The sequence below is a fragment of the Neoarius graeffei genome, chromosome 10, assembly GCF_027579695.1.
Source record: "Neoarius graeffei isolate fNeoGra1 chromosome 10, fNeoGra1.pri, whole genome shotgun sequence".
NCBI lineage: Eukaryota > Metazoa > Chordata > Actinopteri > Siluriformes > Ariidae > Neoarius > Neoarius graeffei.
This window is the reverse complement of record NC_083578.1, coordinates 59,051,599-59,069,550: the sequence shown is the minus strand read 5'-3', so window position 1 is coordinate 59,069,550 and position 17,952 is coordinate 59,051,599. Positions and strand designations below refer to the sequence as shown.

At 42.3% G+C, this 17,952-nt stretch overlaps 1 protein-coding gene across 1 annotated transcript in view; it reads left to right on the top strand.

Annotated features, from left to right (window-relative positions):
* nol4la (nucleolar protein 4-like a) overlaps window positions 1-17,622 on the top strand; it is an 83,545-nt gene extending 65,923 nt beyond the window's left edge. Inside the window, exons 6-11 of the mRNA XM_060931959.1 lie at window positions 8,159-8,463; window positions 8,708-8,893; window positions 9,241-9,429; window positions 9,959-10,078; window positions 11,469-11,658; window positions 11,766-17,622. Coding sequence (XP_060787942.1) covers window positions 8,159-8,463; window positions 8,708-8,893; window positions 9,241-9,429; window positions 9,959-10,078; window positions 11,469-11,658; window positions 11,766-11,983 — 1,208 coding nt within the window. The 3' untranslated portion in view covers window positions 11,984-17,622. The remainder of the gene's footprint in view (window positions 1-8,158; window positions 8,464-8,707; window positions 8,894-9,240; window positions 9,430-9,958; window positions 10,079-11,468; window positions 11,659-11,765) is intronic.
* Window positions 17,623-17,952: the final 330 nt, after the last annotated feature.

The following is a 17,952-nucleotide window of genomic DNA, read 5'->3' as shown; positions in this document are numbered from 1 at the left end:
TAGTTGTGAACATCCCTGTGCACACACAACACCTTCACCAATTGTGCTCCCCCCAATGCCTTGTCTTGCACCAGGCTTTGGTGGATTGAGGTCTGATTACAGCCAGAATCCACCAACGCCTGATATGTATCCCCTTGGATACTCACCGGTATGCGATACGCTCCGGCCCGATCGGGGGCGGCTCCTGGCGCGTCGGGGATCCGAACCACCGCGCCCACCTCCATTACCGAGCACTGCTGTTGGAGGTGACCCGGCTCCCCGCAGCGCCAGCAAACCGGCCCGGGCTTTCTCTCTGCACTAGTGCTCTGGGGCTCACTCACCTGGGGGGGGGAGACAGACACAGAAGGGAGAAACGGAAGGGCACCGCGGGTGCGGCGGGCCGGCTGGGGTGGTGCCGGCCCCCGCCTCCGCGGTGGAGGAATGGGGCGAGGAGGAGACACAGGAGGAGGGGAGAGAGGAGAGAAAAGAAGAGGTCGTCTGCTGTCCTCCCGTCGGGACAGCTGCCAAATGGTCCTCCGCCAGCTCGATTGCCTGATCCAGCGACGCCGGGCGGTGGCACTGGACCCACTCTGTGGTTCCTGCTGGTAGACGTGCGATGAACTGTTCCAGTACCACCTGGTCGATGAGTCCCTCGGTGTCGCAGCTGTCGGCCCTCAACCACCGCCAGCAGGCGTCCCGGAGTTGCTGGCCAAACGCGAACGGCCGGCCGACTTCCTCCCAGCGCAAAGCACGGAAGCGCTGACGCTGCTGCTTGGGGGTGCGCCCCACACGCTGGAGGACGGCCCGGGGAAGGTCCGCGTAGGCCAGCCGGCGGTCGGCGGGGAGCTGTAGCGCAGCCAGCTGCGCCTCTCCCTTTAGCAGGGGGAGGAGGCGCGCCGCGCGCTGATCCATCGGCCACCCTGAGGTCTCCGCGACTTGCTCAAAGAGCGTGATGAATGCCTCGGTCCTGCAGGCCCATCTTTGTTAGGTTGGGGGGGGACGGGCCTGCGGTGGGAGCGTTGGTAGACCCCGCCGACGCGAGGAGGTGCCGGAACGCCCGACGATCTTCCTGTTGCACCAGCACCAGGGCCTCGAACCGTTGTTCTTGCTCCTTTCGGAGGGCGAGCAGCGCCTGGTGCTGGCTCTGTTGGACCGTGGTGAGGGTGTGGATCAGGTCCATGAGGGGGGAGGACTCCATGGGGCTGTTCTCTTCTGTGCTCATTCCCTGGTTTCAGCACCACTGTGACAGTTCATGTAGGTGGGTGGAGCACAGAAGGACGGCAGGCCAGAACTGAGTTCACAAAACTCTCTTTTATTCAGCTTTTCAGCTTTCATAAACCCTCTCACACACTCAGACACACGCACACACATCAGCCGTCTGGTTCGGGAGAGAGCTCTCTCTTCTCTCGCTCTCTCTCCTTAAATAGGGCACGGTCACTGGGAAGACACACAAACACATTAATTAACGACAGGTGTAGTGATTCTGCCACTTACCTTCCCCGACTCCGCCCTCCTGTCACAGACCGATGCTTGACCACGCCCCCGCTGCCACACATTCCAATTTTCGAGTGGTCTGTTTTAAAGTGCGAGTGTCTTCATTATACCAAGGTGCTATTTTTTTCTCTCTGATCATTTTCCTTTTAAGAGGAGCTACATTATCTAAAGTATAACGGAACGTTGACTCTAACTTGATTCAGTTGCCTGATCAAGTTCTGCAGGGGCTGACAGTGACCCAATCAAAGTTGAAAACTCTGGGAGATCATTTATAAAGCTCTGTGCAGTAGTATAGTAACTTATATAATAACTCTAAAACAGTGGTAAAAGAAAAGCATCGCAGCATGCAACAGCAGAAGACCACATTGGGTTCCACTCTTGCCAGCCAAGAATAGGGATCTTAGACTCAAGAACAAGTTCCTATTAAAGTGGCCAGTGAGTGTATTTTTGTGTAGTCTGTTATGTAATCTCATCTCATCTCATTATCTCTAGCCGCTTTATCCTGTTCTACAGGGTCGTAGGCAAGCTGGAGCCTATCCCAGCTGACTACGAGCGAAAGGCGGGGTACACCCTGGACAAGTCGCCAGGTCATCACAGGGCTGACACATAGACACAGACAACCATTCACACCTACGGTCAATTTAGAGTCACCAGTTAACCTAACCTGCATGTCTTTGGACTGTGGGGGAAACCAGAGCACCCGGAGGAAACCCACGCGGACACGGGGAGAACATGCAAACTCCACACAGAAAGGCCCTCGTCGGCCACAGGGCTCGAACCCAGGACCTTCTTGCTGTGAGGCGACAGCGCTAACCACTACACCATCGTGCCGCCCTCTGTTATGTAATAGGATGCTTATTTTATTGACATAAAAACATGTCACTTTATTTTTTTTTTCTTTGGAAAAGTAATGTTTGGAAATATAAAATGTTTTTCTACTCAATAATGCAGTACTCATAAAATAAACATCAACAAAATTTATACAAAAAATTAGGACGCCTCCGACTTGCACAGCACTGTATACTGTATATTCAGATGCAAAGGTAGTCTCATTTTTTCACTACACCAGGAACCATCATTTTTAAAAGACGCATACTAGATTTTTAAAAGATGCATTCATTATATAGTGATATTGCGTATATTTCTCAAATTTCCGATGCTCCTTATCTCTCCTCCTACACCTACTGTCAGTGTGTGTTTGTATGTAGTCACTAAATGTAAAATCCCAGCCTCAGACCTCCGCTGGCATCTTATATTTCAAGGCAGTGGCAGAGTGATTGGGATGAATGTCTTGAAAACAAATTGTGTGAAAACAACTCTGCCATCAAGAAGACACTTTTATTCTCATTTCAGACCAGATATGACCAAGTGGTGTATACCAGGCGTTGTATTGGTCATTCAAGGCTCACCCATGTTTTTTTTTTTTTTAATTAAAGGGTGAAGACCCACCATCATGCCATTTCTGTAGGAGATCTCTGACGATCAGGCATATTTTACTTTATTGTCCTGGTTTTAAATGCCAAAAGGGAACGATTTTATTCTCAGAGTACTTTTAGGTGATGTTTTTAACAAGGTGCTGCCACAAAAATCTCATCTCATCTCATTATCTGTAGCCGCTTTATCCTGTTCTACAGGGTCGCAGGCAAGCTGGAGCCTATCCCAGCTGACTACGGGTGAAAGGCGGGGTACACCCTGGACAAGTCGCCAGGTCATCACAGGGCTGACACATAGACACAGACAACCATTCACACTCACATTCACACCTACGGTCAATTTAGAGTCACCAGTTAACCTAACCTGCATGTCTTTGGACTGTGGGGGAAACCGGAGCACCCGGAGGAAACCCACACGGACACGGGGAGAACATGCAAACTCCGCACAGAAAGGCCCCCGTTGGCCACGGGGCTCGAACCCAGGACCTTCTTGCTGTGAGGCGACAGCGCTAACCACTGCACCACCGTGCCGCCCTGCCACAAAAATATTTTAGAATTTTTATCACATGCATATCTGAAGCATCTCATTCATTCATCTGTCTATCTATCTATGAAGAAATTACTGTAACTTTTAGAAATCCTCTTGCCATTAAATAGCCTTAGGTGCTGACATGGCTTTAAAAAAAAAATCACTCGTTCACTCACTCACTCGTGTTTGTATGTACTGTATACTGTGTAAATTAACAATACAGCAAGGTCAGTGGATCGAGATGATTTGATGTATTAAATGCTTTAGACCACTAAATACAATTCTGTTTATATAACCAAGACATTTAACATTCACTGGTCAGGTTCCTAATTTATAGAAAGGTGTATTCATTCACATGATATATGGACATAGCGATAGTTGTCTGTGAGATATTGCTTACTGATTCAGGTTTGTATGTCCGTGGAGCACCGTGAATTGTGTTTTGGCAATTAATCCATGACTAAAGAAGCTGTCCCTCTGTGTTATATCTCATGTTTTATTACCAAACTGGACATGGTTATGCTGATAATGTGCTGATTTCATCTAGACATTAGAGGTTAACTAAGATCATGATCTCGTGAACCTCCTTTGGAAGACATTAAGGTAATAGTCTGTGGTTAAAAAAATGTAGAGTAGATTATCACTTGATAGTTGTGAATCAAAAATCCTCCAGTCATGACCATCATGGTGAAGCCATTTGCAGGGCATGTTCATTATGAGATTTACTGCTATTTAGTCCAGTATTGATGTTTAATAATTGGCCTTTTCGCTCACAGTCCAAAGACATGCAGGTTAGGTTAACTGGTGACTCTAATGCCGCTTTTCCACTACCAACGCGGCTGAGTTGGGCTGAGCCGTGCCGTGCTGAGTTGGGCTGAGTCGGGCTGAGCGGGGCTGTTGGAGTTGCATTTCGACTACAACCGCGCTGAACCGTGCTGGCTGGAAGTGGGTGGACACATTGGGTGGAGTTAGCGAAAGTGGGTGGACGTCACGTGATGTCGTTAGGCGGCGCAAACAGTGACATCAGTGACCTTTTAAGCGGTAGTCTCACGACCCGGATAGTAAACAATAAACATGGAGGACATGGAGTCGTTAGTGTTGCTGGTCTTGGTGCTGTGGCTTGTTGTCACCGACAATGCCAGAAATTCTCGTAATTCGTAATTCTTCTTCTTCTTCCGGGTTTACGGTGTTTACAGATCCCAGCGTGCTCGCGGGGCGTGTGTGGGCATGTGAGGACACTCCTCCTCACCAATCAGTGCACAGGGGAGTGTCTCCTCACGCCCCTAGCCCCACTCGGCTCGGTCTGGCTCGCTTCAGCCCTAATCCAAAACCGTGCGAGTTTTGGGTGCTGAGTAGGGCTGAAGCGAGCTGAGTCGTGCTGCTCTGAGGTAGTCGAAATGCGAGCCGTGTCGGGCTGAAGTGAGCTGAAAAAGGGTAGTGGAAAAGGGCCATTAATTGACCGTAGGTGTGAATGTGAGTGTGAATGGTTGTCTGTGTCTATGTGTCAGCCCTGTGATGACCTGGCGACTTGTCCAGGGTGTACCCCGCCTTTAGCCCGTAGTCAGCTGGGATAGGCTCCAGCTTGCCTGCGACCCTGTAGCACAGGATAAAGCGGCTAGAGATAATGAGATGAGATGAGACTTTTTACCTACTAGAAATTGGGGGGTATGCTCATTTGATCTAAAGTATTATTAGGGAGATATGCAACTGTTGAGATAAATAGCTCTATTTAAATTTATTTAACCAAAGATATTGTTTTTCAGACTTCTCAGTATGGGGAACAAGGCAGTCTTTCAAAGTATGCTTTGAATAATACAAACCACTATAAGACTATAGAATCAATTTAGAGTACCAGTCAAAATTTTGAACACATCTTTTAATTCAGTGTTTTTTCTTTACTTTTATTAAGACACTTCATGTATTATTGTATGTAGTATTGATCTTTTATTTATTACAGCCAACCAGTTTCGTTGTACTGTATTTGTGCATTACAATGACAATAAAGGTCTGTCTGTCTGTCTGTCTGTCTATCTATCTATGTCTTAAAGTAACGATGGACTGTCATTTCTCTTTAGTTGAGCGGTTTCTTGACATAATATGGATTACTACAGTTGTGGAATAGGGCTATTTACTGTGTGTTTATTATTTACTGTTTGATCTAAAACGCATTAAGAAAGCAAGAAATTCCGCTAATTAACTTTTGACGATGCACACCTGTTAATTGAAAAGCATTCCCGGTGACTACCTCATGAAGCTGGTCAAAATAATGCCAATAGTGTGCAAAGCGTTATGCAGTGAATATGGCTATTTAGATGAGTTGGTAGTGAATCAGTGAACGGAATCAGTTTTTTAGGTAATCGGCGTTTGCTGTACTTGACCTCTTTCATTCATTTGTATGATTGTATGGAAACCAAATTAATCTACATTTAAATAATGTAAATTGTCAACATTAATTAACATTTAATGTAAAAATTCTTAAATTGCGAGTTCACCAAGTATTTTTCCCTTCTATATTTTTCAGTAGAAATCAATGCATAGAATAACATTTGGCAATAAAAACAAAAATACATACTTTTCAAATGGAGATGGTATAGCCAAATGGGGGTTACCAGAAAATGATTGAATACCAGTGTCCATTTTCAAATTAAATGTGCCAAAGTAAGTATCTATAGCAAAAAGAAGAAAAGTAGGAAGATGGTCTTAGAAGGTGTATGTGTGTGGTTGCTGTATCATTGTTTCCCCTAAGTTTGGTGGTTTTTTTTTTTTTTTGGGGGGGGGGGTACTGGACAAGGACGGTCACCTGCAGGATCCCTCCCCGTGACTCCTATTACAGAGCATTTGGACCTGAACAGTTAAAGAAGTCATATTTAAGTCTTCAAATTTATTTTAGAACAATAATTAGAACAATTTTTACAATAGAACTGCACTCCTGTTTTGTTTTGGGGGGTTTCGGCCCTTAAAGTGTGTGTGTGGATGGGGGGTCCATGTGGAAGAATCCTGTTGGAACACTGCTGTATTATTTTGGGTGCCATAGTCTCTGGAGTGTGTGTGCAAAGAGAAGGGCATTGATGCTGCTGACTCCTGAAGGAGTTCATGTTGGGTGGGGGAGTGAGTGTTGGCTTGCCAAAGCCACCTTTCTGACAGCGGGGGGGCATGTAGCCAGGGGGCTTTTTTTTGGAAAGGGGAGGCTTTTAGTGCCCAACCTGATATACTTTTAAAAAATTTGAAATGCTACATCATTTAAGTTTTTATTAGGAAAAAAAAAACAGTTAAGTGAGTGTGAATGGTTGTCTGTGTGTCAGCCCTATGATGACCTGGCGACTTGTCCAGGGTGTACCCCGCCTTTCGCCCGTAGTCAGCTGGGATAGGCTCCAGCTTGCCTGCGACCCTGTAGAACAGGATAAAGCAGCTAGAGATAATGAGATGAGAGATGAGAAAAACAGTTAAAGGACCATGTGTTTGGTTGGCGTGCATTATTTTTTTGATCATTAACACTACACATGAAAAGAGCTGCAACCTCTTTGTCAGCTGCCTTTTCTTTTGACACTGGGAGATATGTGGGTGCTTTTGCTGTCCTTGTTCTTCCCCCACCTACTTTTCTGTGCATCAGCTTGGATTTTCCCCATCTGCTGTTCTTTTTGTTTCTGTAAGCCTTATTCTAATGCACCTCTCTGATGAAGGCTCCAGATCCCTAGCCTGGCTAACACGACTTCAAAGCTCTCCGAGCTATTGGTCTGGCCAAGATATTAAGCCCAACCGTTTCCCAAAGTGCGTGGTTGACCCGCCTCCCTGAAATGCCTCAGTTTGCTACTGGTCGAAGCCAGAAAAGGCTGTGACGAAGCTTAAACCAATCACATCACTCTTTCCTCTGACGTATGCGACGCTACGGGGCTAACTGGTAGATTAAACTCTTACCGAAGCCGGTCGGGAGCAAGGCGAAAACGTCCTTCCTTTCAATAAATACCTCCAGGGCTGCTCTTTGCTCCGTTTTCAATGAGAACTTCCCGTTGAATGCTTTCAATACAGCATCTATGCGTAATAGATGCGGAAGCGTGAATGAAGCGCTTCCGGCATAGATTCTGTAAACAATCTATGGCTTCCGGTCGCAGTTCTACTACGTCAGTGCCTTGAACACGCCTCTACCCAGGGCCGTTGGAGATGCTCAAAGTTGATTGGTTCCCGATTTTTCGGGAGCTTGGAAGAACTGTAGATAGCTTGCCTGGCCAGACTAAGCTCGCAACAGGCCCTCGTGTTGCGTCACGCTTAGGATGGGCGGGCCCAGGCTAGCAGATCCCCCCCCGCCGTAACCTAACCCTGAACTGACTTTCCCTCTGTACGTACACAATCACTGACTGAAATGCATTGACAAAATGGAACACTGACCACTACCCACACAAATACAAGTATAGATGCAGATTACACACATACTCTCAAAGCATATGCTTAGACATGGACTAATGAATGGACATGTCCTGCTTATCAATTTAGAACGTACTAAAGGATTTGAAACCATTGAAATTTTGCTCATACTAACCTTAAACATGGTTAGAGGGATACATTTTTTATATTGTTTGTTCTTTGTTGGTCAAAGTTTTCCATTATTATATTAATAAGGTTGGCTAGTTGGTAACAGTGGATATGTGAAGGGAAAAACATTGCTAATGTTGCTCTCTTCCGATCTTTCTCCTTCCTTTCCTCCTTTTGGTATGCTCTCCTCTCACAGATGACTCTTCCTCGGAGAGTGCCAGCACTAATGGACTCCCTTCTCTCGCACCTCCCACTGGTGCTGCTATGGTGACTGGTGGCATTTCTGTGACAGATGGCATGATTCCATATGAAGAGATGAATAGCAACGGAACCACAGCACCGCTGGATTTCAGCACCACTTCATCCTCCTCATCCTCAGAGGAAGGCCAGCAGCCCCTTAACCTGAGTGACAGGCTGTTGCCAGGGGTTACTCCTGTACTTGCACCATACCCGGCTGACCCCAGCAGGAAATACACAATCAAAACGGAGTATAGCAACAAGGTAAAGGAGAAAACATTTCTCTTAAATTTCTATAGGAGTATTCATCATTCATCACATTACCTGCTGTGGTGCATATTCTCCACTATGCTTGCACTGTGCTATTCCAGGACCACAAAATACACACATTCCTATGATATTGTATGGAGAAATGGGAACTGACTCCATTTTGTGCAAATACAGATGGTTTTCTGTATATGAAGATAAAGGAATTTATTTGCTTTATTTCTGATCTGTGTAATTCCAGTCTCCTCAGTACAGCTCAGGAAGCTATGACTCCGTAAAGACTGAAGTGAGCATGTGTGCTGAAGACTCGAATACAACACGCGCTCAGGTCATGGATGACGAAGATGATGATCATGATGATCATGATGACAGTGACAAGATTAATGACACAGAAGGTCTCGACCCCGAAAGACTCAAAGCTTTCAACGTGAGACGTTTTTTCGGAAATCTTTTCTTAATTACATATAGTTTTGCTGGTTCTCACTTTATGTACCACTATTGGATTTCCTGTGTTTTTACCCTTTGCACGTTTACATCTTTCAATCAGTAACACAGTCTCTTTTTCTCCTTTCCTTCTTCCCTCTGTGAAATGTTTGTGCAATTTTTAAGATGGCTAAGAAACTGGGTTCCATAGTTTCTTTTCATTGTTACTCAGTTTCATCCACATTGCTTCATGTTTTTCTTTTGGTTTCCCCCTTCTGTCTATAGGTTCTTACTGTCTTTCATTTGCTCTCAATCACTCAAATTTACTACCATTTCCTCTCTTGCTCCCAGATGTTTGTACGGTTGTTTGTAGATGAAAATCTGGACCGGATGGTGCCCATCTCCAAGCAACCAAAAGAGAAGATCCAAGCCATCATCGAGTCCTGCAGCCGCCAATTCCCAGAGTTCCAGGAGCGAGCTCGTAAACGCATTCGCACCTACCTCAAATCCTGCAGACGCATGAAGAAAGGAGGCTTTGAGGTATAGAATTTTTAAAATCTTTATATAGTATATGTGTAAAACTATAAACACATTTATTTCTTAAGCTCACACAAGCTTTATAAAGGATTCCTAATGTTCGGGTTTGTCTTGTTGTCTTGAAACTTTTTCAGTGACTAGTATCTGATATCAGAGCACAGGCTGGTAGGTGCAGCTTTGTGTTAATCATCAATTTTCAGCCAATTTTAAAATTAATCCTTGATAAGAAGCATTCAACAGATTACTATTAACCTGCTGTTTGTGACGTTTAAAGGAAGTTGTACTCAGGCATAGAAATTCTGAGGTTTTCAGATCTATTCCTGATTTCTTGGACCAAACATGAACATATCTAAAAGAGCTCACTGTTACTGTCTGTTAACTCTGGATGTAACATTAAAGAACACTTCTACACATTTTTTGTTTCATATGGAATTCCTTGGAGGGGCTTAGTGAAAATGCAGCATTGCAGTGTGTATCATCCTTGGTATGTTGACTTTCCTTTTACATTTTGCTTACTTCTGCTTCTGCTCAGACACGGCCCACCCCACCACACCTCACCTCTGCGATGGCTGAAAACATCCTGGCAGCTGCCTGTGAAAGCGAGACACGCAATGCTGCCAAGAGAATGCGCCTTGACATCTACCAGAACCACGTGAGTGCATGCGTATTAGTGTGAGACAGATCGAGAGATGGAGACACATAGGTGGGAAAAGAAGGGAACAAATCTGATAAGGAATTTTGCAAAACTCGCACCAAAAAACAGAAACAAGCTGGCAGGAGTAAAGCTGAAATAATGCTTGTCTTTTCCCTGTAATTCCATACTGAACACCAACATCACATTTAATGTACAGCAGAGATGACTAAATTGTAGCAGCCAGAAAAATACACAAACATTTAATTCTCGAGTAAAATAACTTACTTTTTTTTAATTAGGCAGATAAAGAAAAAATGCTTTGAGATTCGAACTGTATCACTGGGAATAACCAATTTGCAGGAAAAATATTACATAACCCCTTCGGACACAAGGAAAAATGCTATGGAATTTCACCTGTACAATTGTACACATTATGTCTGAAGGGGATAAATGCAGAAATAAATACAGAAATATAGCTCCAAGCAGCAATGCGGGGCCAAGCAGCCACATGCTAAGAGATTGATGTTATGTTGGAGAGATGGTCATAACTTGTGCTGACCTTGAAATTTTTAAATGACCTTCAATGGGGCATCCAACAGTGTGATCAGGCATTGGAATTTTGTTTCTAACCAAAACACATGAGATATGAGCCAAAACACATTTTTACAAATTATAGCGCCCCCTATTGGTCAATTTGCACCAAATTTGGTGTGGACCCTTCTGGAGGGGTGTGGCTTTGTCGTTAAGTTTGGTTGAGATATGTCAAAGGGCTGCCGAGATATGAGCTCACTTCCTGTTTGGCGTCCTCGCCACTAAATTTGATTGGCTGCTGTGCAGTGACAGTTTTATCAATCGCTCCAAAAAATAGACCCTATATGCACCATAGTCTGAAGATGGTCCATGTCAATTTTCATGAAAAATGGTCAAAAAATGTAGGAGAAGTAGAATTTTATTCAAGTTTAACAAAATCCAAAATGGCGGAAAATCTACCCATGCGGAAAATGACGTCATATGGTCCATTGGAATCGGCTTGGCCCAAGGATTCCAGGGATACCAAGTTTTTGAGAATCGGATGTACGGTTCAAAAGTTATGAGCAAAAATGTATGTCAAACTTTGACCAGTTGGTGGCGCTAGCGAGTTTGAGGTGGCAACATGAAATTTACTGAGAATCATGAAACTGTCCAGAATCAGTGTGCTAAATTTCATAACTTTTTACCATACGGTTCTATAGGCTGCCATAGACATCCTATACGGAAGAAAGATGCTTGAAATAATAATAATAAGAAGAAGAAGAAACCATAGAAACACTAGAGGTGCCTGCAGCTCCGCTGCTTGGCCCCTAAAAAAAGGTATTTATCATAATGTATAAAACGTAATGTTTCTCTTTTTTGCTGCTGCCCTCTGTAGGATGAGTCAATTACTACAGACAAACCCAGCTCCAGAGACCCAGCCGCTGTGGCCCACTCAGGCTTCTCATTGGCTGCCTCAGCTTACTCCCAGGACCAGCTGTACACCAATGGGGGGCTCAATTACAGTTTCCGTGGTTACGGAGCCCTAGGCAACAGCCTGCAAAGCAGTGCAACAGCACAGAGCAATGGTTAGCGGCTAAGTGCTTTCGAGGCAAAGTATTTTCAGCTGAAAGACATGCACATCGTTCTGTTCTCTCCTCTCACTCTTTTGCATTTATTTTTCACTCTCATTCAGGTCCCACTGACTTGAGTATGAAGTCTGTGGGCTCCAGCTCCTCCTCTTCTAGCTCTAACAGCCACGGTCAGGGTGGTGGAGGCGGAGGAGCGTCGGCTCAACTCAGCCCTCCTGAAGTCACGGCAGTGCGGCAGCTCATCGCCGGCTATCGTGAGTCTGCCGCCTTCCTGCTCCGCTCAGCTGACGAGCTTGAAAACCTCATTCTACAGCAGAACTGAGATTCCACAGTCACACACACACACACACTCGTATGCACAGACATACATTCACAAACACATGAGCAGATGTGCACAGATAGCAGCATACATGAATTGGGATATGCACACAGCACATTAAAAGGTATATGTAGCTACATGGCCACAAGCAGATGCACAGATGTACTACAAATACACACACACACACACACACACACACACACAGTCCCCTTTCTTTATAGAGCTACCTACTACATTCTTCATGATAGCCTTATTGTCATTATAGTGTCTTTGCCCTATTCCCTTTGCCCTCAGTTAGATTTGTAACAGGGCACAACTCTCTGTACAAGGCTTCGATAAACTACTTTTCTCTTAATGCCAAAGGCCATGATCTGAGAAAGGCCTGATCTGTGAGGCTGTGCAGTTACATGACCAACACAGGTTTGACTTTAAAATGATGTCACTGTACAGAGCTCAATCTATGATGCAAAAGCCATCTGAAGGCTGACTACTGAGAAACACTGCAGCACTTGAGGGAAAGAGATTTGCATGATTCTACACAATCAGTTTGGTATAACCCAGTATTCGGAGCATGACTAGAGCAAACAGCGAACTATATCGTTTCCTGTGCATCGTGTTTGGATCATCACCATCCAATAGTCACTGACCATTATTTTCACAACTGGAGTGTTTATAGGGTGTGGGATCCTTTGCAGCTACATGGAGAGTTGTAGCATAGGTGTGCAGTCGACGCACTGACGTGTAAATGTAATTGAATTTCATGAAAATTAAGTAGACACCTACCGGTAATATACACAAACTGATCATTCTCCTAAAATTTCATAGTGCTCGTTGATGAGCCAAATTGTTTGGATTTCTTCTTCCAACCCGCTCTCGGTCAGCTATGCGACAAGTACAAACGGGGTCGAATGACTTGAGAACCAGCCACACCAAAAGATAGAACACAAGCTATCAAAATCTGGTTTTGCCCAGCTAGACTCATGGGTACAAAATGACTCTGCTCAACAGCTGCTGGTGCACTGTCTGCATATTCAAGCCCTAGTTAGATTCTTAAAACTTTAAACTAGGGGTGCATTTTGGGTAACGGGCTACATTACACTTAGCCTAATATCAGGTGGGCTGGACCAAAAAATCAGTTCAGTAGCCCAATAACTCCTCATAAATGTTCATTTTTCTGCAATTATTTAAAAGTTGTGCATGAACTGAACATATAGCTCTTGCAAAACAGATTGACAGACTGCAATTCATTACCAAAAAATACTCCTAATTTTTCAAATTTTGGTTTTACCATACAGTATCTTGCATAACTATTTGCCCTTCTTAAACTTGTCCACATTTTGGACTGAAGAATTCCTTATCATTCACACTTTTTTTAATATATATATATATATATATTTCCCAATTTTGTCTACCAATTCCCGCCTCCCAGCCTTTCATACAACAGCTATCAACCAGAGAGGAGGAACGCTAATGTGTGTTTCTTCTGAGACATGTAAAGCCAGACAGCTGCATCTTTTCAAACTGCTGGTGCTCATGCTGTGTCACATGGCAGCGTAACACTCTTGGAGGAATGTGCTATTTGCTCCCTGCCACTTACATGAGCTCACAGACTGGCACAATTCACCAGTGTCACTGTGATTGATTGGGTGTACAGTAATGCCATCCCTTCTACCCAGAGCACATGGGCAAGATCGTTCCCTTGATGCCGGGCATGGTTGGCTATGGCACTGGTGGGATTCGTACTCGCAGTCTCCTGACTATTATTAGCTTATTTTTATCTCCTCCTCTAGTAAAATAACAGAGATTAGCTCTTTTTTTGGATTTCAAGTTAAAAAATTTCCCACAAGACCGTTTTAATTCAGCACATGGTTTCTAAGTTCATTTGGTGGGCTGGTTTAGAACCTTTATTCTCATTGTCCTAACTGACAGATCTTATATAATTGGTACCCTTGCTTTAAATGTTTCAAACAAATAAGTATGGGAAGTTGTCATCGAGACAAACCTGTAGTATACACTATGGAGATACCATCAAAGATGAAGGAGGAGAAACTGTAAGATACCTAATATTTGATTAATGTTACTGAGGTTGGGTATAAGGTGCAATGTATATGACAATATTTTTTGTGTGTTGTCTGAAAATTTAACATAGACACACTTTTTATGACATAATTCCATTCTTTACATACATTTATTCTTTCTCATATATAAAAAACAAAACATACAAACAAAAAAATGTATTTAATAATTTGATGTCGACTGCTACAGATGTTTAAATTCTGTCAAATGGGCATGTTAGACTGTTGGACATTATGCAAACAAAGCTGCGCTGAGATACTTAAAACCCCACTCTCAACCCCTCCTCCACACCCCATTGCCTTTGCAACCCTTTATCCTCAGCACTGCAATGACTTCTGGGAAACGTGCTCACAGAGAGGGAGAAAAAAAAAGTACAAAAAAAGACAAAGGACTACATTTCCCATGCTGCATTGCAAACAAATTTTGTTAAGTTGTGAATGCTGCTCTTGTTTTCTAACCTCATGACTATGTCACTTTCATACCGCACGGGGACCAATTGAAATCATCAGAGGGATTTATTTATGTACATATGCATACATGTTTAAGCAAAGGGACCTAATTATCGGTGGAAATAGGCCAAAGCTTAAAAAAACCTCCATACTACTTATGTCATAATTTATGTAATGTCAAGTCTTACCAGGTGATTTTTGATTGGCTGGACACCTCAGTGATTTGCAGAACAATTAGAGGTGTAACACTTCCATCTCCTATTCCTGTCATGGAAATTCAGTTGAATGATATAGCGCACAAAGCTATTTTACACTGCACACTATGACTCTGAGCTCCCTTTTGCTTGTCTCATGCCCCCATTTTAATTTCAAACATGTCACCAAATTCAGGCCTCGCACAAAGAGACACTGTATTTAAAAAAAAAAAAGAAAAGCAAAAGACAATCCTGGAGAAGTTGATTTAAACAGTGTAAAGTTATGTGAGCTGTGTGTCTCAAGCCTTCAAGTAGTATAGCAACCTTCCAAGTGTTGTACCTATCACCACAAAATTACAGTGAACCAGATAACTTTTCCTACTGGGGTGTCAGGTAAGGGGAGCAATGCATTTCCACTAGTTAACTGTACCCACTTTTTTAATCTGATGCTTCTGTGTATTTTATATTATTTTATTATTATTTTCATTACTTTATATGTATATGTCTGCAAGGTTTATAAAGTTCTGTATGTATGCCTCTAGAGGGAACTGTCACGTTGTTTAGAACCAAAATCAAACTTTAGCCAATTGTGTGTCGAACAGGAAACTAAAATACACAGGAGAATAATCTGATAAAGTATCGACAGTAATCATCATTTGGTTTCACGTCAGATTATATCTTAAATTAAATGAACCTGAAATGTAGCACTTTATGGCTTGGTTAATTTAGTAAATGTCTTAAATCTGGAATCATAAAGTATAACATGAGGGAAAAAGTATATGTTACTATACTCAGGCCATATGTTTAGAGTAATTTATTTATTTATTTGATGAACATTTATTTAACACAGAGAAGGCAAAATGTCCTTGTTTCTGAAAGATGCACTTGTTTTGGTGAGACCTGCATCCAAACAGAAAATGGACTCCATATATTGGCAGTTCGTTGTCGGACGCTGTGAGGAACAATTTGATGAAGGGATCAATTTGATTTCCCATTAGTACTTAAAAGAAATGTAAGGTAGAGTTGTTCAAACAGTGCTGGAATGCCCACTTGCTCTACATTATAGTTTTTTGTTTTTGTTTTTTTTTTAATATTAGATTTCATGTGAAATGAGATTAGTAATGTATTTATGTTCATATTTGTTTGAGAACAAGGTCCAAGAGCTGTGTAACTCTTCACAAGGCAAAATGCAAGATACACACACACACACACACACAGACATAAACAGGCTCACAAACACACAATGAAAAAAAAATGGAGGTAAAAAAAAAAGAAATGCTATGACTTATTTTTTTATGAGTGCAGCAGCAGAGGTCTGCAGTGTGGTAACAACCATTGCCTGTGTTCTTTTCATTTGTGGTGCTTTGTAAGATTATTGTTATTGTTATTACTATGATTATTGTATTTGATTTGTTTCTACTCCTGTACCTGCCTGGAAACTGTTGGCTGAAGCCTAGTTTCTCTTTGTATACCAATGTGAAGCTTTGTATTATTTCTTTCTGGTTCTGACTCAGTGGAAGTGTGTGATGTTTACATGTACAGAGGATTAGATTCTTTTTGTTGTTGGTTTAGTTTTTCTTTCTTTTTTCTTTCTTTTTTTTGTTTTTCTTTTGGAAGACCCACATATCCAGCCTCAGTTTGTAACTTCAAGTTGTTTCTTTAATCTTGTGCATGGAGGGGCAATGTTATGTTAGAAAGTTATAGAGACTTGGTTAAACCACTGTTAAGGTCCTTGCACACTTATAACGCATAAAGTGAATATTTGTGACTGTCATTTGTCCGCGGTGGTTCATGTTATTGTCCCAGAACATGAGAAAAGTCGCATTGTGCTTTTATTCCTCAGACATGAGTCTAGTACAACTGTTATAGAAGCCTGTTTTCATTTGCAGGTGTGTGTTACCTCTCTGTTAAACACTGTTCAGTTTTTGCACTTGAGAAGTGTGTTACTTCCTCAGCATTAGTTCAGAATGAATCAGGGTTGGGATCCATGTGCAAGGGCCTTGAGAGACGACATTTCAGTCACTGCTTGTGGATGAAGGTGCTGGATCAGAAAAAAAAAAACAGAGAGAGAGAGAGCTTCTTATTAGCTCAAAGTGCAACACCACTTGTCCTTCCCATAATGCTACATAATGGACCTGATGGTTAATGAGCTTCAAATGATTTTTTTATTCCTACTTTCACAAAGACTTGAAACAAATATTTTACAAGTAAAGCCAGTGATATGGGGAAAGCGTAGCCTCCCTCAAACTGGTACATTTAACTAGAGATTTCCAATGTGGTTAAGGCCTGCTATATTCGAATTTGCACTTTGACCTTTTGTAGAAGCTTCTCAGTGATTTTAAAAGCCATTCCCCTCATGTTGTTTGCCCATATGGGGAACATAGGAACCTCAGGAACTGTTGAATCTCTGAGTTTTTTTTTTTTTTTTTAATCCAGGCCAATATGTCCTGACTGACCAGTCCTCATGCTCTCTCTCAGCAACCACATCATTTATATCGAATTTGCTATATATCCTTTTTATATTTATTATTGTGATTTAAAAGTGAATCTTCTTTTCAGTACATGTGGCTGAATATTTTAATTCTTTAGAAAAGTGTTGATAAATATAAATATATATCTGAATATATGTGAAGCAACTAAAAGATGGAAAACATGGCAGGTAATTCCATTTATGTTTGTTTCATGCAAAAAAAAAAAAGAAGAGGAAGAAAAAAAATACTCAGGTGGGAGAGTTTCCCACCTATTACATATCACTTTGATCAGAGACTCATTATTGTCTGAAAAAGACTCTTTTTACATTTTCAATGTGGTGTCGGTGTTACAGTCTGAAAAACTGTCGGGTTTTCCACCTGCTGCAAAGTTGCTAGTTCCTTTCCTCCAGAGGTGTGTGTCTCCGAGTTGCTGAATAAAACAGTGAGCTGCATAGTCGTCTTGACTGTTTTTTCAACACAAGCAACATTAATCTGTAATTGCCATTTATATACAGTATATTAGCATGACAAGTTTATCAAGGTCATCACATAAATTACATATTCAGAATAGAAAAATAAAAATGAAAAGGCATTACATTTGGAATCTGTATCTTATACTTAGATTCTTGGCCCTGTAGGTTGAATTGGGATTAATTAAATTATAAATTATGTAATAATTGATAATTAAATTAATCAATTTATAAATAAAGATCAGTCTCATAAAATCTTAAATTATTAATCTTAATACTCACCGTGAATGGTTACACTCAAGATTAATGGTA